This window comes from Xenopus laevis, chromosome 3L (assembly GCF_017654675.1).
Source record: "Xenopus laevis strain J_2021 chromosome 3L, Xenopus_laevis_v10.1, whole genome shotgun sequence".
NCBI classification, from domain to species: domain Eukaryota; kingdom Metazoa; phylum Chordata; class Amphibia; order Anura; family Pipidae; genus Xenopus; species Xenopus laevis.
In genome coordinates this window covers 134,050,773-134,076,084 of record NC_054375.1, presented here as the reverse complement: position 1 = coordinate 134,076,084, position 25,312 = coordinate 134,050,773, and the positions used below count along the sequence as shown (strand labels likewise).

At 39.6% G+C, this 25,312-nt stretch overlaps 1 protein-coding gene and 1 long non-coding RNA gene across 3 annotated transcripts; one reads left to right on the top strand and one right to left on the bottom strand.

Annotated features, from left to right (window-relative positions):
* Positions 1 to 726: 726 nt before the first annotated feature.
* On the bottom strand, positions 727 to 5,495 carry LOC121401577. The gene is made up of 3 exons (XR_005966375.1): positions 5,377 to 5,495; positions 1,365 to 1,570; positions 727 to 1,010 (listed from the first exon to the last, which is right to left on the bottom strand). It is a non-coding gene; the product is annotated as an uncharacterized LOC121401577 (long non-coding RNA).
* On the top strand, positions 5,395 to 25,312 carry nudcd3.L (NudC domain containing 3 L homeolog). 2 transcript variants are annotated; one of them, XM_018250938.2, is made up of 7 exons: positions 5,395 to 5,550; positions 8,903 to 9,103; positions 9,181 to 9,452; positions 10,522 to 10,654; positions 15,872 to 16,015; positions 20,639 to 20,827; positions 23,600 to 25,312. In XM_018250938.2, the coding sequence occupies exons 2-7, from the start codon at positions 8,912 to 8,914 to the stop codon at positions 23,708 to 23,710; spliced, it is 1,041 nt and encodes a 346-aa protein (XP_018106427.1). In that variant the 5' UTR covers positions 5,395 to 5,550; positions 8,903 to 8,911; the 3' UTR covers positions 23,711 to 25,312.

The window sequence follows — 25,312 nt, the reverse complement described above, 5'->3', positions numbered from 1 at the left end:
ATTCAGTCAATTTATTTGTGCTGTAGTTGGTTAATTGAGTGAGCTCTAACACATCTGCTAGGAAAGGCATCATCCCAGTTTCATGGTGGAGGCACTGGGCTCCTGTAGTGCGGTATAGGGGAGTAAATAAAGGAACTGTATTAGAATATTCTTGTACACAATTAATCAGACGGCCTCAAGACACACTTCATAGAGCTAAATAGAACTATATACACCTATGGGGAAATAATTCCAGAGAGTGACTTCTCATGCATTCTCCTTTTCAAAGTAATGTTTATGAAATATGCATGTTGTGGGGTTGTGAAAATCTTTTTTTTCCCCAGAAGGTGGTCAAGTTCACTGCTGATTAGTGAACACACCCTTAAGTTCAAATGTAGCATCTGTTGTATTATTGTCTTTCTACAGCGGTATGGTTAGGGCACAGCTAACCCAAGGTGCTTTAACAACCAGGGCAAGTGTAATTATGGGCCCCCCCTTAAGAGCCTGTCCCCCCCACCCAGTCTTCCACTCGTACGAAGGTGGAAATCCTAGTCAGGATGGTGCATAGCAGTGACACCTCTCTTGCTATATGTATTACAAAATAGAAGTTCATGACATTTATACGTGCCCTATTAATACAAAATGGTATATAGAAAATATAAAACTAAAAACACACATAAAAGTTGATATTTTAATTTAAAATGTCAGTATAAAAATATAAAATGTATATAAAAATATAATATTATATATATAAACATAAAAAAAAATATCTGTTGAGCACATTCAAGGCAGTTCTGTACATGTTCTATACTGGTGACGTACAACTGTTACATAATGAAATCTTCACAGGGAATACTCAGTCTCCCTGCAATTCTGTGAATGTCTATAATTCCCGAACAGTCTTTTCAGTGCAGAATTGAGGCCTTGGTCTGAGTTATGGACTGGCGAATTATGGAGGGGTTTTGATTGCGTCTCCAAATAATGAAGATTAAATATCTTTGTCACAGCCCTGGGTGTTCTGTTCAGTTTGTCTGCAGGAAAAATTAAAATACTGTATGTATTAGGGATGCACCAAATCCAGGAATCATTCTGCCTGGCCAGACCAAATCCGAATTTGCAATTTATGCAAATTAGGGGCGGGGATGGAAATCGCATGACTTTTTGTCACAAAACAAGGAAGTCAAAAATGTGTTCCCCATCCCACCCATAATTCGGACGAATCTTTCGCGAAGGATTCAGCCGAATTCAAAATAGTGGATTCAGTGGATCCCTAGTATGTATTACTTTAAGTAAAGTACACAGGCACATAGTACATTTATTTTATTATAGGGGCACTGCCGTACAGAAATCAAAATAATATGAAGTAAAGGATCGTTTTATTGTACCAAATCTCCTTACGGCACCCTGGTTATTTCTTGCTAATGACGGCTATCGTCTCCTCTGCTATTTTCTGTTTCTTCTTTATGCGATGTGGCGTAATAAAGAAAAATACCCCTCCAATCACTGCCACTACTGGTAAAAATGCCAGAGGAAACTGCATACTGCTCAGCTTAGTGGTATTAGGACGGATCTCCAGTATTTCTGCAGAGACCTGTCAGACATAAAAAAAAAAGAGGCAGAAATAAGATTAACTGCAGAGCTGCTACATACTAACCCCAAAAGGCCTACACCTGTTATTGCTGCCAGTTGGCTTGTGCTGTACATATTCTGACTATTGTTTTTATTAGAAATATCTATGGTTTTTGCTTTTTATTGCACTAAGCAGGGCAAAAAATTAAAGTAAAGTCACATTGTACCATTGAGAAGCCCTTTGAGGCAGCACGCTGTGGGAAGCCTGGATTTACCACTACATTTGGGGTGGCAGTAACTTTAGGGTTTCACAACATCAATAGGTGCGCAATTCAAGAGAAGAGGCAGAAGGCACGTAGTGGTATTTGGCACAACTATACGGAAGTGCAGGAATCCTGTTTGGATGTTTTAATAAATAGTGTCAATAAGTACAATAATTAGCATCACCACTGTGTTTGTAAATGACCCCTTGTGACTTCTTGCCCTGTTTAGTGCAATAAATAACACAGAACTTACATACTTCCTAATTAAAACAAGAGCCTACAAACTTATTTTCAGCAATTACCCCTTTACACTTGTTGCAACGGGAACCACTGACCCTAGGCTGTAGTATGAATGGTGGACTGGAAGAGGAATAGGAGATTAGTTAAACAAAATGCCAGACCTTGCATTTATATTAAACGGGAACTCCACACAAACATTAATTTGGGTTTTTGAAAAGTAAACATAATTTCAAGTAACTTTGCAATATACAACAATTAAAAAATATGCAGACTTTTCATAATTTTTAATGGTTTGAATCAGTTCTCTAAGCCTAGCCCCCTGCTCTCCTGCTGATCTGACTACTGTGCTGAGCTGGCTGACTACTGTTACTTTGTATCAACAGCCATCTGTCCTTAGCCTGCATCCTCCATACCCCACAATTCCCTGCACACGTGATTTCAATAAGGAAAGGAACATCCCAGTGCAATGCATTGTGGGTTATGTAGTTCCTGCATGCTGTCTGTAAGCTGTGGAGAAGTTGTTACAATTTGTAACATCAGTGTTTAGTCCCTCGTTCCCTGCCAGGATTTCAAATGATGCAGAAAGAGAAGAACTGTTAAACAGCTGGATTTCAGCATAGAAAATGGCATTTAATCATACGTTTTGAAGAAACAGGTAACTGTGATGCGTATATTAGGGGTTTCTGTGTTATATGGGCCTCTTTATCAAATTTTGGTTTGGAAGCCGGAGTTCCCCTTTAATAAAATTTCTGTTACATGCAGCTTTGTGTCAGAGTTGGTTATATGAATATTCCACCCTTACAAAAGCTGAACTTTATTTATTCCTATAATAACTTTATGCAGCGTTGTAAAGACTTGCTTAGGCACCCTGAACACGGGGAGGCACATTTATGAAGGGTCAAATTTCGAATTCATGTGAGCTTATTTTAACTCCCTTAAATTTGAATGAATTCTAAATTCAACCTGGCGAAATGTATTAATAAAACTTTAATTTAAACGACCCGAAAACTCGAATCTAATTCGATTCGATCAAACTTGATTTGTGTTTTTTCTCCGAGAAAAATTCGAATGTCAGGAAGGCTGCAAACATCTCCAAATTGATCCCTGGACCTCTCCCATTGACTTAAACAGTAATTCGGCAGGTATTATGTGGTGAATAGTTGAATTCGAATTCTTAAATGGCCCGAGTATGATAAATCTGGAAAATCTCTTTTTTTTTTTTTGTATAATTCCCTAGTTGAATTTGACACTTTTAATCATAAAAAAGACCAGAAAATTTTAATTTCCAATTGGACCCTTAATAAATCAGCCCCTTTGTGTTGCTGTTTTTGGGGAACATGGCAATAAAGGGACATGCTAAGGCTACAAGGAGCTAGTTGGTACTATCAGTCCACTAACCAAAGACCCATTATTTCCGATGTCTATTGCAACACAGAAACACACAGGGAATAATTCAGGGAGCTGACTGGCATATTGGACATAGAAATGTATATGTTCCTAATACATAAACATGCTGCCCTCCAGTGTCAGAAATTCATTGCAATAAACAATGAGATTGCAGGGGCCAGTTAGTCTCAGTACTGATACGTTTTAAAGCTTACATAAGGTAAGCAGGCAGACTTTCATGTGAGGGCCACACAAGGAAGGGGTCGCAAGCCAGATGGGCCACCAGTTGGACAGAACTGATTTATGGAACCCTGCAATTATATATGCTGAGAGTAGTGCCATCCCCATTCTAAAAAGTTAAACCACATTGCTTTGGTTTTTTATGGTGTTCTTTGATCTTTCGGGTGTACCAGTTTTTTGTTTCAGTGCGTTGCTTGTCACTTCTTTGGATAGTTAAACTGCATCATTGTTATTGGATTATTGGATGAGTTTATATGACGAGGATTTCCCGTACCAGTCACTTGAACTGAAGAAGCTGCTCGGATGAGTAGTGAAATGCCTTCATTGATTAATCAGCAAGTCCAGTTGCTCTAGATTTACTTCTACTAGATGTCATTTATAGAGCTAACATTACCAACTGTAAGTCCCTGTTTTTGAGAATGTCCCTGGGAATTTTTGACCCTGAAAAGGTCCCTAATTTTTTTTTTAAAAAACTGACCAGTACAGAAGTATTTACATACCTCCCAACTGTTCCGTTTTTCACACGAGTTTCTCTTTGATCTCCTGCACTGACACCAGAAAAAGATACGTTTCTGAAACTTATATAAATAAGAAGCTTTTGGCAGTGAGCGGTTTTGACCAGGACAGCTCGGTATTTTAAAGGGCTGCCCAGGTCAAAATCCTGCCCGGTTTTCCTAATTTTGACATGGCATGATTGACACGGCAATCAGCTAATCGCGATCGCTGCATCATAGACCCGCCCCTCAATGTCATGCAGGGGCCCGCCGCTCGCCTCAGGTGGCAGTGCCTGAAAGGATTCCAGGGGCGGCAAAAAGCCGATCCTGCACCTTTAAGAGCCGAATTTCCGGTTTTTGAACCGGAAATTCGGCTGTACTATTGTGAGAGAGCGCAATTGCGCTCTCCGCAATAGTGTTTCTGCCTCCCCTCCCGACGCGTAAGTTGGTGAGAGGGGGGCGGCATTGCAGGAGCCGCTTTAGGGGGCTCCTTAGTCAGAATCGCCGCTGATGTCATGGCACCACCCCCTCCCAATCCGCAACCGGCCCAGGCCCCGCTGCTGCTCTGAAGATTTTGTGCAGATTTTGTGCAGGAGTCGGCCCGAACCCGCAGGTTTCGGGCCGGCCTACATCACTACTAGAACCCTAGAGCCAACTCAGCACCTGCACCTAGATACAATTGTATTGTAAGCAGGTCTGAAAGGGCAATTCAACTTTATTAGCAAAACTGTAATAACATAAAACATGACCCCAAAACTCCCAGAAATATGTTCAAACTTTCCGCAACCTACCAAATGTTGTAAAATGTACCTGGAGTTTTGGGGGTGTGGCCACAAATTGGGCGTGGTCAAACCAGACCTTTTTGTCCCTCATTCAGATGTTAGGAGGTATGATAGTATTATTATATCAGTTCCTTTCTGAAAAGAGGTGGTTAAAACTTTCAAGGTCGTGTTTACCAATACACCGTGCATTTTTCCCCAAAATTCAGTGTAATATATCTGTTGCCTGGGAAACAAGCTCCAATTTGCGTCCACCTTGGTAAAGTTGACGTGCTGGGCCTGGGGTTTCAGATTGACTGCGGGCACCACACTCAGCAATTGAGCAAAGCTAAATGAAGTCCACGCAAGCAGTAAAAAGCATGTATAGGCGCCAGGGCTAGCCTAGAACTCATGCTGTATCCATGGTTACGAAACGCTGAAACTTACGGCGCACGTGGAGTTCAGCCAGTCAGAGGGGAGCCACATTTGTTACTGGCAAACCTCTCCCGCAGAACAAAATGAGCGAAGCCGACGCGCCGATTTGCTAGCGGAAGCGGAAGCTGGCTGTCAAGCATCGCGCCGGAAGCGCCTCTTTGAGCTTAGACACAGGAGAGATAAATAGTAAGTACAGATCAGTCATGTGTGATACATTGAAATAACTGTAACTGTTGTTGTACTGTAGTTGCCGCATTGTCTCGCATGCTGCTTGCTTGGGGATTCTGGTCTCTTGCATTGTCTTTACAAATCTTTGTCTTTGTGTCTAAGGGGGCTGCCATACTCCTTGCAACCAGAGCTTATTATTCTCATCTATTGACTCCAGTTTGTACATTGTCATGAGCCATATTACATGGAGGTTACAATCTAAGCCTAATACCTTCCCTTTCTGTAACACTCCAGAGCCCAGTTCTCAGTCAGAATTATTTCATTCCTGTTATGTGCTCTGTATTTAAAGCCATAGTTATAAGACTGATACATGAGTATATATATATATATATATATATCCAGAATGCTCCGGACCTGGGGCTTTCCGGATAACAGATCTTTCAGTAATTTGGATCTTCATACCTTAGGTCTACTAGAAAATCATGGGAACATTAAATAAGCCCAATAGGCTTATTTCTGCCTCCAATAAGGATTCATTATATCTTAGTTTGGATCAAGTACAAGTTACTGTTTTATTATTACAGAGCTTTTTGGATAAAGGGTTTCCGGATAAAAGATCCCATACCTATACACACACACACACACACACATATATATATATATATATATATATATATATATATATATATTTTTTTTTAGGAGTTTGCCTTGGGTGCAAGGTAAAAAGATTAAATAGTAAAAAATGACAAGCAACACACACACATATATATATATATATATATATATATATATATATATATATATATATATATGTATGTATGTGTAAAGGCTTGAGCACACACTTCAAAAAAGCTTTCACCTGGGTGCAAGACAGGACGGCTTATATAACAATAGAATGCTGATGCACACCAGGGTTTTTCTTTCAAAATTTACTTCTTTATTTGATCGACGTGTTTGTCACACTTAAATGTTTCTGCTCATCAAAAACCGTTAACTATTAGTCAAAGATAACATAATTGAACACAAAATGCAGTTTTTAAATGAAGGTTTACGTTATTAAGGGAGAAAAAAAACTCCAAATCTACATGGGCCTGTGTGAAAAAGTGATTGCCCCCCTTGTTAAAAAATAACTTAACTGTGGTTTATCACACCTGAGTTCAATTTCAAAGGTTATAATACCATTTCTAAAGCTTTGGGACTCCAGCGAACCACAGTGAGAGCCATTATCCACAAATGGCAAAAACATGGAACAGTGGTGAACCTTCCCAGGAGTGGCCGGCCGACCAAAATTACCCCAAGAGCGCAGAGACAACTCATCCGAGAGGCCACAAAAGACCCCAGGACAACATCTAAAGAACTGCAGGCCTCACTTGCCTCAATTAAGATCAGTGTTCACGACTCCACCATAAGAAAGAGACTGGGCAAAAACGGCCTGCATGGCAGATTTCCAAGGCGCAAACCACTTTTAAGTAAAAAGAACATTAAGGCTCGTCTCAATTTTGGTAAAAAACATCTCAATGATTGCCAAGACTTTTGGGAAAATACCTTGTGGACCGACGAGACAAAAGTTGAACTTTTTGGAAGGTGCGCGTCCCGTTACATCTGGCGTAAAAGTAACACAGCATTTCAGAAAAATAACATCATACCAACAGTAAAATATGGTGGTGGTAGTGTGATGGTCTGGGGTTGTTTTGCTGCTTCATGACCTGGAAGACTTGCTGTGATAGATGGAACCATGAATTCTACTGTCTACCAAAAAATCCTGAAGGAGAATGTCCGGCCATCTGTTCGTCAACTCAAGCTGAAGCGATCTTGGGTGCTGCAGCAGGACAATGACCCAAAACACACCAGCAAATCCACCTCTGAATGGCTGAAGAAAAACAAAATGAAGACTTTGGAGTGGCCTAGTCAAAGTCCTGACCTGAATCCTATTGAGATGTTGTGGCATGACCTTAAAAAGGCGGTTCATGCTAGAAAACCCTCAAATAAAGCTGAATTACAACAATTCTGCAAAGATGAGTGGGCCAAAATTCCTCCAGAGCGCTGTAAAAGACTCGTTGCAAGTTATCGCAAACGCTTGATTCCAGTTATTGCTGCTAAGGGTGGCCCAACCAGTTATTAGGTTCAGGGGGCAATTACTTTTTCACACAGGTTTGGATTTCTTTTCTCCATAAATAATAAAAACCCTCATTTAAAAACTGCATTTTGTGTTTACTTGTGTTATCTTTGACTAAAAGTTAAATGTGTTTGATGATCAGAAAGATTTTGTGTGACAAACATGCAAAAGAATAAGAAATCAGGAAGGGGGCAAATAGTTTTTCACACCACTGTGTGTGTGTGTATATATATATATATATATATATATATATATATATATATATATATATATATATATATTAGGGATGCACTATTCCACTATTTTGGATTCAGCAGAACCCCCGAATCCTTCACGAAAGATTTGGCCAAACACCGAACCAAATCCTAATCATTTTTACTACCTTGTTTTGTGACAAAAAGTCACGCAATTTCCCGCCCCTAATGTCTTATGCAAATTAGGATTCGGTTCAGCCGGGCAGAAGGTAGAACTGAATCCTGGATTCGGTGCATCCCTAATAAATATATATATATATATATTTATCGAAAATAAACCAGCCGCAAGGGTCTTAATGGTAGGTATAACTGACCCACTTGGGACCCTTTTCAAAAGTGGTAACGAAACGTCGGTTATACCTTCCATGGAAACAATATAAGAATTTTTTTCACATTAAGACCCTTGGTGCTGGTTTGTTTTGGTTTTTATCTATCAATTACATAAATTGCACAGGGGCAGCTTTATGGGAAGCAGTGCTGTCCACACTTTTTCTAATATATGTGTGTGTATATGTATATATATATATATATATATATATATATATATATATATATATATATATATATATATATATATATATATATATATAATACACAAAAGCCATGAATATCTTGTAAATTATATCCTTATAAACGGTGAGTTCTGATGTCATCAGTTATAAACGGTGAGTTCTGATTTCATTTCTGTCACATGACTCACTGAAACTTGTGTATTATAATAAATAAAGTACCCCCAGTTGCAAAATATGAGGATATTAGAAGTTACCTTGGAGTTCCATGACCTGTATAAAAACACTCGGCCTTCGGCCTCGTGTTTTTTATATGGTCATGAAACTCCTCGGTAACTTATAATATCCTTATATTTTACAAAAGGGGGTACTTTATTCACTATATATATATATATATATATATATATATATATATGTTTATTTTTCCTGTACGTTGCGTGCCTCTTTCTGCAAGTAAGTACCTGTAAACCTCTATATTGTTGCCCTTTCAGGCTGCAGTTATGGAGCCAGAACTGTCCGATCGCTATGACCATGCTCTGCTGGGAATTTTGCAGCATGTAGGAAACATCCAGGACTTTCTAAACATTTATTTTGGCTTCTTGTACCGCAAGACAGACTTTTACAGGCTCCTCCTTAACCCTCAGGACCGCCTTGGTTTCCCCCCAGGAGCTGCTCAGGCCATGGTGATGCAGGTAAGTATTTGCTGCTATTTACTTTGCTGGGTTGTTGGGCCTGGTGCTGGCAGTGAATCTCACCTGCTCCCTCCTAGAATTTTAAAAACTTTGAGAGACTGGCACTGAAGGACCATGAGCAGAGGACGCACGACCTGCAGGAGAAATTAAAAAAGAGGCAAGAGAAGGAGGCAGAGAATGAGGCCATACCACCTCCAGTCCAGGAAGTCATCATTGAGGCTCCTGCAGAGGAGGCACCACTGGAACAAGACAAGCCAGAAGGAGAGCCACAACAAACAGATGCAAAAGGAAAAACAGAAGAACCAGAAACCAGTGGTGATGGCACAGGACAAGCAGCTGCAGAGCCCAAGTAAAACTTGTTGTCCCCTGATAATGTTTGTTTGTTGGTATCTTTCTAAACAAAGTATGTTCAGCCCTCTGTAGACTAGCTGTTGAATAACTCAACTCCCATATTATTTGAGTTGTAGTCTTAAGGAAAACTATACCCCCCAAACAATGTAGCTCTCTATAAAAAGATATTACATAAAACAACTCATATGTAAAACCCTGCTTCATGTAAATAAACCATTTTCATAATAATATACTTTTCTAGTAGTATGAGCCATTGGGTAATCATAAATAGAAAATTGCTATTTTAAAAAATAAGGACCACCCCCTGGGATCATACAATTCACGGTACACACAAACAAATCATACATGTTAGGTCACATGAGCCAATTAACAGACAGAGTTCTGTCTTTTGCTTCTAGACTTCTTCCTGTTACAGTTAGAGCTGCAGTATTTCTGGTCAGGTGATCTCTGAGGCAGCACACAGACCATCACAAAATGGTGGCTCAAAGCAAGAGATGAAAAAGGACAATATTTACTTAAATATATATTTCAGTTTGGTAAGATTCTTTCATATGCCACTTAATATGATATAAACTATCTGTTGCTTAAGCGTTCATTTTCGGGGTATAGTTTTCCTTTAAAACAGCAGGAAACAAAGGTTTTGCTGTTTCGTTGTTTCCTGTTTTTTTTACTTGCTGTTTGTTTTCCTCCATTCTTTGTACGTTATTCATTGTTCCTGAATCCTTTTGTCTTGCTTTTCCATAGATCTTTGGTGCATTCTACTTTTTCTCTTTTTTTATTCCTATATCTGCTTCTCTTTTTATCCTCTTGATCTCTCTTGACAGCAGGGGTTGTCTACCTAAGGTCTGCCAGAGGTTGTTGGACTATAACTCCCATCATCCCTTAATAACTTCTGTAGGCTTGTAGTTTGACTGTTTCTGCTCTCCATACTTGCCCTCTTAATATTTTTTTTTCTCATCTTGACCCCCTGCCTTTAATCCTCTCCTTTTATATGTTGAATTGTTTGGTTTCAGCAATTAAACGTCAACTCTAAAAATATTAGTGTATAAATATTTGCATCCATTCAGGGGACAGGAAGAAAACCAAGTTGACCCTGACAGTTACAATGGAGCCGTACGAAAGAATTACATCTGGTCTCAGGATTACACTGATGTAGAAATTAAAGTTCCAGTGCCTAAAGCTGTAGTGAAAGGTCGGCAGGTAAGCAGCACCGTATTTATTCTGTGCCTCGTGATATTCAGGTGGGCAAATGTGTATAACAAAAATTCGAGGAGAGACAAATCTCAAGGACATGTGTCCTGTAGGGGGCAGTGTAAGCAAATTTATGGAAATGATGCCAACTGGGAAGGTTTGCCTGCAAGACCCAGATTCCCAGCAGAGATCAATAGAATGAAGGATCTAGAAACAGCTTTGGGAACGGAAATAAATAGAATGTTATGCTGCAGTGTGTAAGTGCCCCGTTCTGCATGGCAGACATATACTCTGGCACAAAGACGTATACCAGGTACGTGATCCATTATCCAGAAAACTCAAAAACAAAAGCGCCATTTTCTATAGCGTTCCATTAAAAAAAACAGTTTTTCATCTTCCACCACATAAATTCAGAGTGAAGAGTTTAATGTGTCCACAGCCTTACGCGTTTCGTGATAAACACTTAATCATAGGATAAAGATTTTGTGATTAAGTGTTTATCACGAAACGTGTAAGGCTGTGGACACAATAAACTCTTCACTTTGAATTTATCTGCCCGGTGGAAGATTGCCTTCATTGAGTGCCTGCTCCAAAAGTTTTTTTCGGTATGTCCGCTCCCCGTGCTGAGGGTGAGTGTGTGGTAAGTTATCAATTCCTACTTGCAGACCCTAAACTACAGATTTATTATTAGTTCTTCATTTTTGACTGAATGTATTTTCTCTGTAATAGCTAAACATTTCCTTGCCCTTGATTATAATAATCCTTCATAAATCCAGTTGGTGGCAAAACAACCTACTAGTTTGTTTATATTTTTAAATCTTTTTTAGTAGCCTTAAAGGAACAGAAACATCAAAAAATGAAAGTTTTTTTAAAGTAATACAAATATAATGTAGTGTTACCCTGCACTTGTAAAACTGGTATTTGTTTCAGAAATACTATTGTTTATATAAATAAACTGCTGTGTAGCAATGGGGGCAGCCATTCAATGGAGAAAAGGCTCAGGTTACACAGCAGATAAGCTCTGTAGAACATAATGGTGTTATCTATTATCCACTATTTAACCTGTGCCATATATAGACTTTTTTCAATTGCTACACAGTGGGGCCCATTTACTTAGCTCGAGTGAAGGAATAGAAGAAAAAAAAGTTCGAATTTCGAATGATTTTTTTGGCTACTTCGACCTTTGACTACGACTTCGAATCGAACGATTCGAACTAAAAATCGTTCAAATATTCGACCATTCGATAGTCGAAGTACTGTCTCTTTAAAAAAAACTTCGACCCCCTACTTCGCCACCTAAAACCTACCGAGGTGCAATGTCCCCATAGGCTTTCTAACAATTTTTTTGGTCAAAGAAAAATCGTTCGATCGATGGATTAAAATCCTTCGAATCGAAGGATTTAATCGTTCGATCAAACGATTTTTCGTTCGATCAAACTATTTGAGGTAAATCCTTCGACTTCGATATTGGAAGTCGAAGGATTTACATTCGGCAGTCGAATATCGAGGGTTAATTAACCCTCGATATTCACCCTATGTAAATCTGCCCCAGCATCTTGTTTATATAAAAATGATAGTGTTTCTAAATGCAAACACGCCAGTTGTACCAGTGCAGATCAACAGTACACACTATTTCATTACTTTAAAACACTTTCATTTTTTGGCGTTACTGTTCCTTTTAGGTACGGCGCTCTTCATTTTAAAATGACCCCTTATCCTTAAAACCCCTTCCCAAGCATTTTAATTATAGATCCTATACCTGTACGATCTTTTATCAGGTCATAGTGTGACACTGATAGTCCATTACATGTTTAAATACTAAACTGCAATTTTAATAAAAATACATTTTAATATAAAACAAGACTAAACTTAATATTATAATTGAATAAACTATAATTTAATAATATAACTTAATATTAAAATATTTATATTTTTTCAAGTATAAAAATAGGAATCGTCTTATGGAAGATACACCTTCCTGTATATGTATTGCAAATGTGTTCACATCCCTCACAGTGTACTTACTGCTGACATAAATACCAACATAGAGAAATAACCTCAGCATTTGCCATTGATATTCAGAGGTATAGAGGGAACAGAGATCCCTGGGGAGATAATGTGTATCTATGCATATTTATCTGCCTTTATGTAGTGCTGTCTGTACCTGCAGTGCTGTACAGTTTTGCAGTCCATTGCACAATGTCATGTTAGCTTCCTTAGGGTAATGTCACCTGTCTTCTTTTTTTCTTGCTGTGATCCTTCTCAAGAATAGCCTTAGTCTTATTGATGGAAATCACCCATAAGTGCAGCACACGGACCCAGTTATTATTTAAAACTGCCTCCACCTGCAGTCATGCCCACAAAGCATACCTAACTGTCATCTCTTTCATTATAATGGGGGGGGGGGGATGTCCAATGCATTTCTCTGTAGGCCATTACTGGTGGTGGCAGTGCATAAATATCTCAAACCAAAACCTTATATAACAGAATCATTGTATAATGTTATCCCTACTTCTGTACTTCCTTTACTTCTTTCAAGGATTAGTCTCTTAATCGTGCAAACATTTTCTGGGCAAATGTCTGTATGTTTGCATAATGAAAGAAAATATATTTTTAAGTAACCTTCAAATATAATATATTGCAAGTATGGATAGTTTATCACTTTTCACTGCTACTTTTACAAATAAAAACCACACAACGCTGTTAAAGGGCATGTAAAGGCAAAAAAATAAAATCCCATTTTTACTTTCTTTAATGAAAAAGAAACCTATCTCCAATATACTTTAATTAAAAAATGTCTACCATTTTTAAAAGAAACCTGACTGTATGCAGTGAAATTCTCCCATTATAGGAATTGTCAGACGGTCCCTCTGCAGGGAAACAATCATACTTATGAACAGCAGGGGGAGCCCCCGCCTTACTTCCCAGCCATGCAGAACTCAAGCAGCTTTGTTTGTTTCCCTGTAGAGCAGTTGGTGACTGTGTAAAGATTTGTATTGGATTTTATTTTTGCCTTTACATCCCCTTTACTGTTTGCAACTCCAGCTGCAGGGACAAAGATCCTGGAGCCAGATTTAAACAGATAAACTGGGATTCTATTTGGAGGATATTTTGCTGCAGCCACTGGTTCTGCAGAGCTGGAGAAAGTTTGTATTAAACAATAGAAAAACTATAAAATCCACATTAGATTACATGACAACACAGGACCCAGTGCAGTTTGTATATTCTGATTATTAATCAGTCTTGTTGAATCAGCTTCTGGCAGATATTATTTGACTTGTGCTGTTTTGATAATTTATGATGATCCCTAAGCAGCCCAGACCACAAAGATGTTTAACAAAGTTACAAGATGGTGACCCCCTGTGGCCAATTTTGAAAACATAAATAATTTGTTTGATTAGGCTTGTGGTGCAGTAAGTTCATGTTTATGTTTGGTATTCAAAATACAGCATTTCTAGCCTTATTCTATTGTAGACTTTACTTCCCCTTTAATGACTGCATACCTGGCCATAATGTTTCAGAACAGAACATACAGCCATATTCACTTGCAGTATAAATGTGTCCAGAGGAAAACAAGCAACTGGCTGTGGGAAATACATTGGCTATCGAATGGAACTTTGAGAAAATAAAACCTGGGTTCAATTCCAGAATCAGATTCATGTGATGCTTAGCAGCTCATGTGATTATCCTGTGTTTCAGCCACCAAAATGAGTTTATAAACTGTACCTAAATAATAATGGTATGCCCTGCCCACACACATAACATGGGGATTCAGAAGTAGGGAAGGCAAGTTGCATATTATTGTATAGTGAGACTTGAGGCTTATGGGAGAGTTAATTAAAGGAAAACAATACCCCCAAAATGAACACTTAAGCAACAGATAGTTTATATTAAATTAAGTGGCATATTAAATAATCTTACCAAACTGGTCTATATATTTAATTAAATATTGCCCTTTTACATCTCTTGCCTTTAACCACCATTTTGTGATGGTCTGTGTGCTGCCTCAGAGATCACCTGACCAGAAATACTGCAGCTCTAACTGTAACAGGAAGAAGTGAGGAAGCAAAAGACACAACTCTGTCTGTTAATTGGCTCATGTGACCTAACATGTATGGTTTGTTTGTGTGCACAGTGAATCCTACGATCCCAGGGGGTGGCCTTTTTTTTTTTTTTTAAATGGCAATTTTCTATTTATGATTACCCAATGGCACATACTACTGAAAAAGTATATTATTATGAAAAGGGTTTATTTACATGAAGCAGGGTTTTACATATAAGCTGTTTTATGCAATATATTTTTATAGAGACCTACATTGTTTGGGGGGTATAGTTTTCCTTTAAAGGGGTTGTTCATCTTAAAGTTAACTTTTAGTTATGATGTAGAGAGCGATTCTCTGGAACAGTTTTCAATTGGTTTTCATTTTTTATTATTTGTGTTTTTTTGAGTTATTTAGCTTTTTATTCAGCAGCTCTTCTGTTTTAGCAATATGATTGCTAGGTTCCAAATTCCCCTAGCAACCATGCATTGATTCAAACAAGAGACTGGAACATGAATAGGAGAGACCTGAAAGATGAGTAATAAAACGTAGCAATAACAACACATTTGTAGCCTTACAGAGCATTTGTTTTTTTTAGATGGGGTCAGTGAGCCCAATTGAAAAGTTGGAAAGACTCTGAAAAAAATGTATGACCAATTGAAAAGTTGCTTAGAATTGGCCATTCTGTAACATACTAAAAGTTAACTTAAAGGTTTAAAGAAGGACTTGCCTCTACTTTCCCAGTTAGTTTTGTGATGGGATTGGGCTGAACCCCTGAATCCTTTGCGAAAGATTCGGACAAATTCAGAACCAAATCCTAATTTGCATATTCAAATTAGGGGTGGGAAGGGGAAAAGATTTTTTACTTCCTTGTTTTGTGACAAGGAAGCATATGCAAATTAGGATTTGGATTTGGTTCGGTCAGGCAGAAGGATTCGGCCGAATCCGAATCCTGCTGAAAAAGGCTGAATCCTGACCAAATCCTGAACCGAATCCTGGATTTGGAGCATCCCTAATATATTTCCCCAAGCCGATTTTATTCGAATTTAAGGGAGTTTTAAAAAACTCGCATGAATTCAAAATTCGACCCTTGATGCCTCTTAGTGCCATCTGTGCGGCTGTATTGGGTAATTGTTTGATTCTAATGAGCTTCATGACTGCTCTGTATCTGTATCCTCTTCCTCAGGTGTCCGTTGACCTGCGCAGTAGCTGCATCCGTGTGTCCGTGAGAGAAGGAGGAGGGGAACGTGTTCTGATGGAGGGAAATTTTACTCACAAAATAAATGCAGAGACATCTCTCTGGAGCCTGGAACCTGGGAAGTGTATTGTGGTAAGACAATGGGTGTCTAAAATAACATGAATCTGACTTCAGTGTGCAGCTTCTAAAGGCAAATATTATCTCTATGAATAAGCAGGGTTTTTTTTTAATTCATTTGTGGCGTCAATCACAAACTGAATTAATCACTTTCCCATCTGTTCTTTCATGCCACTTTCTTGTCATTTTTTAGGTCAGTTTATGGGAACAGTTTCAGAAATGTCTTAAAAGATGACAGTAACCATTAACTCTGCTATACACATTCCTCCCTCTGTTACTGCCATGCACAAGGTCCCACCCTGCATATAGATCACATCTTAAAGACCCTCGTCCATGGTTTAACCATAAGTTATTACAGGTATGGGATCTGTTATCCGGAAACCCGTCATCCAGAAAGGCCATCTCCCATAGACACAATTTTATCCAAATAATCCAAGTTTTTAAACACGATTTTCTCTGTAATAATAAAACAGAACCTTCTACTTGATCCCAACTAAAATATAATTAATCCTAATTGGAGACAAAACCAGCCTATTGGGTTTATTTAATTTTTATTAAACTTTTAGTATGATGTAGAGGGTGATATTCTGAGATAATTTGCAATTGGTTTTCATTTTTTATCATTTAAGGTTTTTGATTTATTCAGCAGCTCTTCAATTTGCATTTTAAGCAGTCTGGTAGCTAGGGTCCAAATTCCCCTAGCAACCATGCATAAGAGACTGGAATATGAATAGGAGAGGCCTCAATAGAGAGATGAGTAATAAAAAGCAGCAATAACAATACATTTGTAGCCTTAAAGAGCATTTGTTTTTTCGATGGGGACAGCGACGTCCATTTGAAAGTTACAAAGAGTCAGAAGAAAAAGGCAAATAGTTAAAAAACTTGAAAATATAAATAATGAAAGCCAACTAAAAAGTTTATTTAGAACTGACCATTCTGCAACATACTAAAATTTACCTTAAAGCTGAACCACCCCTTTAAGGTATGAAGATCCAAATTACAGAAAGATCAATTATCCAGAAAACCCCAGGTCCCAAGCATTCTGGATAACAGGTCCCATACCTGTACCAGCTTATTTGGAGTTAACAGGACCACACTACCCAGAAAACTCCATTCATCTCATTACTACTGGTCAGCGCCTTGGTTACTGCCACACTTACTCCTATAACCTTTGTGGTTATGGGTGGATGTGTTTGAGCAGCAGTTTTTTAAGAAAAATTAATTTACACATTATAAATACCTAATAGTTTTTATTTCATCTCATGAGTTTCTTTTTTAATAATGATACCCAAATTTGCACCTTCATTGCTTCTGTCCTATATAAATAGCTACCACTGGGTGGAACTAGGCATGCATCAAATCCACTATTTGGGATTCCGGCGAATCCTTCATCAAAAATGCGGCCGAATACTGTACCGAATCCTAATTTGTATATGCAAATTAGCGAAGGGAAAAAGTGGAAAAAACGTTAACTTCCTTCTTTTGTGACAAAAAGTTACGTGATTTCCATTCCTGTGTCCAATTTGCATATGCAAATGAGGCTTCAGATTTGGTTCAGCCAGGCACAGAGATTTTGCCGAATCCTGCTGATAAAGCCGAATCCCGAACTGCATCCCGCATTTGGTGCATCCCTAGAAAGAACATGAAATTAATAACAGTATAAATGAGATTGTGGAGTAGATAATTGGGTTAGATACATAGGTCAGACCTTGGTTAGAGAATAGATATAAAAAAAAGACCCATAAAATACACAGGTGAAACCAATCGTTATGGCCTGAGGTTTATTCCACAGTTAACACTTTAGGGGCTCATTTATCAACACTGGGCAAATTTGCTGATGGGCAGTAACCAATAGTAACCAATCAGCGCTTGGCTTTTTTTTTCAGGCAGCTGCAGGTAGAACAATGAATGCAGCAATTTGATTGGTTGCCATGGGTAACTGCCCACGGGCAAATTTGCCCAGTGTTTATAAATAACCCCCTTTGTGTTTTTTTTTTTTTTAAATAAATTTACCCCCATTTTTATTTTCAGTTGTTTTGGGTATTTAGCGCATGTCACATTTCTGCCATACACTACAAGCACTCTATGGTTGGTACATACAATATTTTTTTGAGCACACATCATATACTTCTGGGTTTTTAGTCACAGTACAATTGGCATTAAATATAAGTTTCCCTAAACTTAGACCTGTTGTGCTTTGTAGAAATTCTATGTTTTTGGCTTTTCCATGAAGCTTCCAGGTTCTCTAAATGAACATCCTCCAGCATTTCTCTCAGCCACCTCCCTCGCTCCCCAGATTTCATTTTCAGGAACTCCTGTTGTTTTTGTCTTTCCAACATAGTTTGAGTGAAGTCGTATCTAATGGCAGATTCCACCAAGATTTTATTCACTCCATAATCCTGACACATCTTGATTTGCTGCAGTCCCCTGCTGTCTGGTCTTCCACCCTGCAGACTGTCTGCCTTGCTGTCTACAGTGAATCTTGCTGTTAAGCTTATTTATCTTGATAGTTCCTCCTCCTCCTCCTCCTCTGCAGCCCTTCTCTGACAATGCCTCCAAAGTCCTCTCAGAAAATTAAATGTGAAAAACTCCAATGCCTTCTTAATGTTTGCATTCCACTAAATCTTCAGTTTCTGTTCATCCCATGATATGATTCTTTCCGTTTGTCCAACCATACTCCATTACACCTTCCAGATGTTTTCACATTCCCTACCTCTCCTTTGTACAAACAATATCATTTCCTGCATTGTCCTGGTTTTTTCCACCCTGACGAGGCAAAGTCGAGTAAATCATTCAGCCAACACTGGAAATATGTAACTTTAGGATATAATCTTCAACTTTTGAAGGTTGAAGCTCTTGTGAGGACCATAAGAAGCGCATTATGAGGCGCCAGCTAGAAGTTCTATGTCAAGGTGCAAAATGGTTGCTTCATCCCTGCTCTTCCTCATTCTTTGTACATTAACAATCCATACGCAGCTTTGCCATAAACACATTCTTCTTCGTTATATATAGCAGCAACACATTCTGTAGAGATTTACATTATACGTCATTCACATTAAGGGCTGGGACACACTGGGCGATTTGGGGAGATTTAGTCGCCTGGCGACTAATCGCAGCTACTTTTCTCCCCGAATGCCTCCCCTCACTCTGCGCCTGGATAAAATGAAAAGTCGCCGGCGCTAATCACACACGGCGATTCGTTTTCCGAAGTTGCCTCACGAGGAAACTTCGGGCGACTTCGGAAAAAAATCGCCGCGTGTGATTAGCGCAGGCGATTTTTCATTTTAGCCAGGCGCAGAGCGAGGGGAGGCATTCGGGGAAGATTGGTCGTGGAAAGTCGCGGCGATTAGTCGCCAGGCGACTAAATCTCCCCAAATCGCCCAGTGTGTCCCAGCCCTAAAGGGATACTGTCATGGCAACGACATGTTTTTTTCAAAACAGTTAATAGTGCGACTCCAGCAGAATTCTGCACTGAAATCTATTTCTCAAAAGAACAAACAGATTTTTTTTAAATTTAATTTTGAAATCTGAGATGGGTCTAGACATATTGTGAGTTTCCCAGATGCCCCCAGTCATGTGACTTGTGCTCTGATAAACTTCAATCACTCTTTACTGATGCACTGCAAGTTGGAGTGATATCACCCCCCCCCCCCCAGCAGCCTAACAGAGCAATGGGAAGGTAACCAGATAACCGCTCCCTAACACAAGATAACAACTGCCTGGTAGACCTAAAGGTGGCCATACACAGGGAGATCCACTTGTTTGAAGATGTCACCAAACAAGCGGATCTCTCCCCGATATGCCCACATTGAAGTGGGAGATATCGGGCTGATCCGATTGTGGGCCCTACGGCCCAACGATTGGATCAGAACAGAGGCCAAACAGGTGTTGGATCGCGGACCGCAACAACGAAAAGATGCGGCCGCAATCCGACGGGATTTTCTAACTTGCCCGATTGGCATCTGGCCGACTTTTGCCTGTCGGGGGGGGGGGGGTTTACACAAGGGCGATAAGCTGCCGACTTGTCTGTCGGTAGCTTATATCGGCCCGTGTATGGGGGCCTTAAGAACAGCACTCAGTAGGAAATCCAGGTCCCACTGCGACACATTCAGTTACATTGAGTAGGAGAAACAACAGCCTGCCAGAAAGCAGTTCCATCCTAAAGTGTTGGCTCTTTCTGAAATCACATGACCAGGCAAAATTACCTAAAATGCACCTACACAACGATATTATAACTACAAAAAATACACGTGTTGGTTCAGGAATGAAATTTTATATTGTAGAGTGAATTATTTGCAGTGAAAATTTAGAAATAAAAACGACATCATAAAAAATCCCTTTCATCACTGTATCTTACGATCTAAGATCTCTATAATATTCACACATACATTATCATGAGCCAATTAACCTGCCTGTATGTTTTAGAGTTTGAGACGAAACATGAATACCCTAAGGAAAGCCACGCAGTCATTGGGATAGAATGTCTCTCACATACCCTAATTCTATAGATTACACCAGTGATCTCCGAATCTTGTCTTGAGTTATTACTGTAACCCCTCCATGTATTGTACAGCACTGCAGAACTTGCTGGAGCTTTGTAGGCCATTTATAACGAGTGTAGGGGCTAACTTCCCACAGATCAGCTTGAGTAAGTGCGGAGAGGTTTGGTGGAACGCCATATTGGAAGATGAAGAAAAGATTGACATAGACAAGATCAACAAAGAACGCAGCATGGCTACTGTGGATGATGAGGAACATGCCGTTTTGGACCGACTGACATTTGATTATCACCAGAAGCTTCAGGGGAAGCCTCAGAGCCATGAGCTGGTAAGTCCTGAAAACAAAGGTTATATGATCCACACACATTTCCCTCCTTCTGTTCATTTATTGATTTTACATGTGAGTGGGTGTGTTGGGGGGGAAGGTTGTTTTATATTTATATTTATAAGCTCACTAGATTCCATTTCCACATCTCTGCGTATGTATTCCTTACTAGGGATGCACCGAATCCACTATTTTGGATTCGGCCGAACCCCCGAATCCTTCGTGAGAGATTCGGCCGAATACCGAACCGAATCCTGATTTTCATATGCAAATTAGGGGTGGGAAGGGAAAACGTTTTTTACTTCCTTGTTTTGTGACAAAAAGTCATGTGATTTCCCTCCCCGTCCCTAATTTGCATATGCAAATTAGGATTCGGTTCGACCGGGAAGAAGGATTTGGCTGAATCTGAATCCTGCTGAAAAAGGCTGAATCCTAAATTAGGTGCATCCCTACTTTTTACTATCAATATGTCCGATGGGACGGCAAACGACTATTTTTTAGGTGTACCACAAAAACAGGTGTCGGTGTTAAATGAAAAATATGTAACAAATACATAATGTGTTTTTCTGTGTCAGTTTGCAGAAGCTGACAGTGCTGAGTGGTATTTTCCATCACTTAAAGGAACATTAACATCAAAATAGTGTTTTAAATAGGGATGCACCAAATCCAGGATTCAGCCTTTTTCAGCAGGATTTCGGATTGGGCCGAAGTAAAAAATGTTTTCCCCTTCCCACCCCTCGGTATTCGGCTGAATCTTTCACAAAGGATTCGGGGGTTCGGCTGAATCCAAAATAGTGGATTCAGTCCATCCCTAGTTTTAAAGTAATAAAATATCATGTACTATTGCCCTGCACTGGTAAAACTGGTGTGTTTGCTTCAGAAACACTACTATAGTTCATATAAACAAGCTGCTGTGTAGCAATGGTGGAAATTGAAAAAAGGCTATATGGCACAGGTTAAATAGTGGATAACAGATAACACCATTATGTTCTACAGAGCTTATCTACTTTGTAACCTGAGCCTTTTCCCTTTTGAATGGCTGCCCCCATTGCTACACAGCAGCTTTTTTTTTAATAAACTATAGTAGTGTTTCTGAAGCAAAAACAGAAGTTTTACCAGTGCAGGACAACACTGCATTATATGTGTACTACAGGTATGGGATACGTTATCCAGAAAGCTGGAATGGCCTCTCCTATGGAATCCATTGAAATGAAATAATCCAAATTTTAAAAAATGTCCTTTTTCTGTGTAATAGTAAAACAGTACCTTGTACTTGATCCCAAGTAAGTTATAATTAATCCTTATTGGAAGCAAAACCAGCCTATTGGGTTTATTACATGATTTTCTAAGGGGCAGATTTATTAAAGGTTGAAGTGAATTTTCGAAGTAAAAAACTTCGAATTTCGAAGTAATTTTTGGGTACTTTGACTAGGGAATAGTCTAACTTTGATTCAAATTTGAAAAAACTTCAAATTTTTTTTTGAAGTACTGTCTCTTCAAAACTTCGACGTCGACCATTTGCCACCTAAAAGCTGCCAAAGTGCTGTTTAAGCCTATGGGGGACCTCCTAGAACCTGTATGGCGGCAATTGGGGCGAGTTTAGGAGATCGAAAGTCGAAGTTAAAAAAACTTCGACCGAAGTACAATCGTATGATCCGAAGTAGGCCGAATTCGGCCCACTTCGCCCCCAAACCACATTCGATTAGTCTTTTAGAATTCGCAGTTCGAAGTTTTTTTAACTTTGACCTTTGATAAATATGCTCCTAAGGGTCTGACCACACAAGCAGATTCGGGGAGATTAGTTGCCCCAGCAAAGTTTCAACTTCGGGCGACTTCGTAAAACGAAGCGCCGCGAGTGCCTTCTCCCAGGAGATTTTCATTTAAGCCGGCGGAGGGCAGGGAGAAGGCAGTTCGGGGAGATTGTCGTCCAGCTGGGCCGACTAATCTCCGCGGATCTGCTTGTGTGGCCTGATCCAAATTACGGAAACATCCGTTATCCGGAAAACTCCAGGTCCCATGCATTCTGGATAACATGTCCAATACCTGTACTTTAAAACACTTTAATATTTTGATGTTACTGTTCATAGGGATGCACCGAATCCACTTTTTTTGGATTCAGCTGATCCCCCGAATCCTTTGTAATAGATTCGGCCGAAAACTAAACCCGGACCCTAATTTGCATATGCAAATCAGTAAGGGGGGGGGGAAAGAGAGCCGTGCGCGGGGAAAAATTTTTAATTCCTTGTTTTGTCACGAAAAGTCACATGATTCGGTTCGACAAGGCACAAGGATTCAGCTGAATCCAAATCCTGCTAAAAATGGCCTGGATTTGGCGCATCCCTAATTTTAATACCCTATCCCGTGAGCTAGAAATCATGTGGGCAGAAAAGTGCTTCAATTGCCATTACCCTTAACTGAACAAATTCCCCAATTTTCACATAATTTTATTTACTTGGACTTGTATTAAAATGCATACAAACTAAACTGCCAAAAATAAATGTATTTATTAAAAATTTTATATATATATATATATATATATATATATATATATATATGCGTTACACAAACATACACTAAACATAGCTTGAGTCAATCCATAATTAAAGCAAACTTGTGAATATCACCCTCTAGTTGTCCCTAAATCTCTCCACAGTCCCGCAGTTTGTTGCCATTCCTCTTGCCCCCGGCATTGGCCCTACACATAGACCTGTTGTCCCGTATGTTACATTAGCATTGCAGCATTCAGATGTCTCCTCCTGTGTTTATCCCTGGCAGAAAGTGCATGAAATGCTGAAGAAAGGATGGGATGCAGAGGGATCACCATTCAAAGGGCAGAATTTTGATCCGAGCATGTTCAACATCTCGTCAGGGGCCGTTCAGTTCTGAGCTCAGAAAACACCTACTGGAAATCATCGGTGCCCCGGCATTAGTTTACTGCTTCCCAGCTGGGATACGATTGCCTTTTCTTAACCAAGTTTCATGTCTTTTGGTAAACACGTGACTTTGGTGCTTGCTGAGACTGGATGACTTTCTACCTGAACCTGATGTTGTGTATCAGAGCAGTTACACACGCATATGGGTTTTATTTAACTAGCTATTCATATAAGGAGAGGTCTGATCAGTCTGTATAGAATTATAACGTAACCCTACCGGGGGCTTTGTCCTATATCACTGGTGTGCCACAGAGTCATTTTAGCATTTATTCCCTTAAAGGAGAATTCAACCCTAAACCTAACAAACCCTACCCCCCTGCCCTACATAGACCCCCACCTCCCCCCAGCCTAAGTGTTACCCCGGGCAAATCCCCCTAACGTTTTACTTACCCCTCGGGGCAGATTCAGACATCAGGGTTCACGGGCGCCATCTTGAGCCGCTTCAGTAATCTTCGGAATGAGACCGGCATGTCGGCACATGCGCAGTTGGAGCAATTTTCTGTTTTGCGACAAAAATTGCCGAAGCGCCGGTCTCATTTCGAAGATTACCGAAGCGGCACAAGATGGCGCCTGTGAAGTCCGATGCCTGAATCTGCACCACGGGGGTAGAGACCAATTTCTAAGACCTGAACCTGCAGCCCGCGAACCCGAACCGCAACCTGCATATTTACCCACTTTGATCCGCTACCAGACACGGACCCACAGCTGCCTTATCCGCAACCCGCCAACCACCAACAAACAGGAAGTGATGGTGCTGCAAACCGGAAGTGAAGGCATCAAAAGTGGGTGAGGACAGAAACAAGTTTTGTAAAACTTTAAAAATTTATAGACAATATTACATAAGATAAGAAATTTAGATCAGACCCACATTTATACCCCTCATTCCGCATGGTGCCCGCTTTTTTTGCGGGTAACCCGTAGGTACCTGACCCGCTGCAGGACTCTACCGAGGGGTAAGTATAACGTATGGGGCATTTGCTAGGGGTAGCAATTAGGCTGGGTGGAGGGGGGGGGGTCTATGTAGGTTAGGAGGGTAGGGGCTTTTTCCATTTAGGGTTGAATTCTCCTTTAATAGGAGCTAACAGCAAAAATAATTTCTGACACAGGAAGGGTCTTCTGAGCTCTGTCATGTGGCTCCTCTTTGACTGAGCAATAGAACAGAGGACACTCCTGTTACACATTCATGATGTAAATAATATGCTCTCAAACAACAAAAAAAACCCAAGCTGCAAATAGTTAGTCAATTACAAAAGTGGCCAGAAGAGCAGTTTTACAGTAAGTTATATGAATATATTTCCTCTTTGATATTTGGCAGGCAGATGGGAGCACACTGGATCAAAAATGATCTCCTAAAGCCGTTTACAGACGTTTAATGCCACACTACATGATGAAAACAACATATTTCTATATCTTGTGAAGCGTTCACTATGGGTAACATTGTATTCATAAAGATAATATAAGAACCCTATGGTCTGACATAGTGTTTACATGTATTCAAAGGGGAAATACACAACTTTGTTTATTTTGAGCCAATAAATAAGAATTGTGTTGGAAA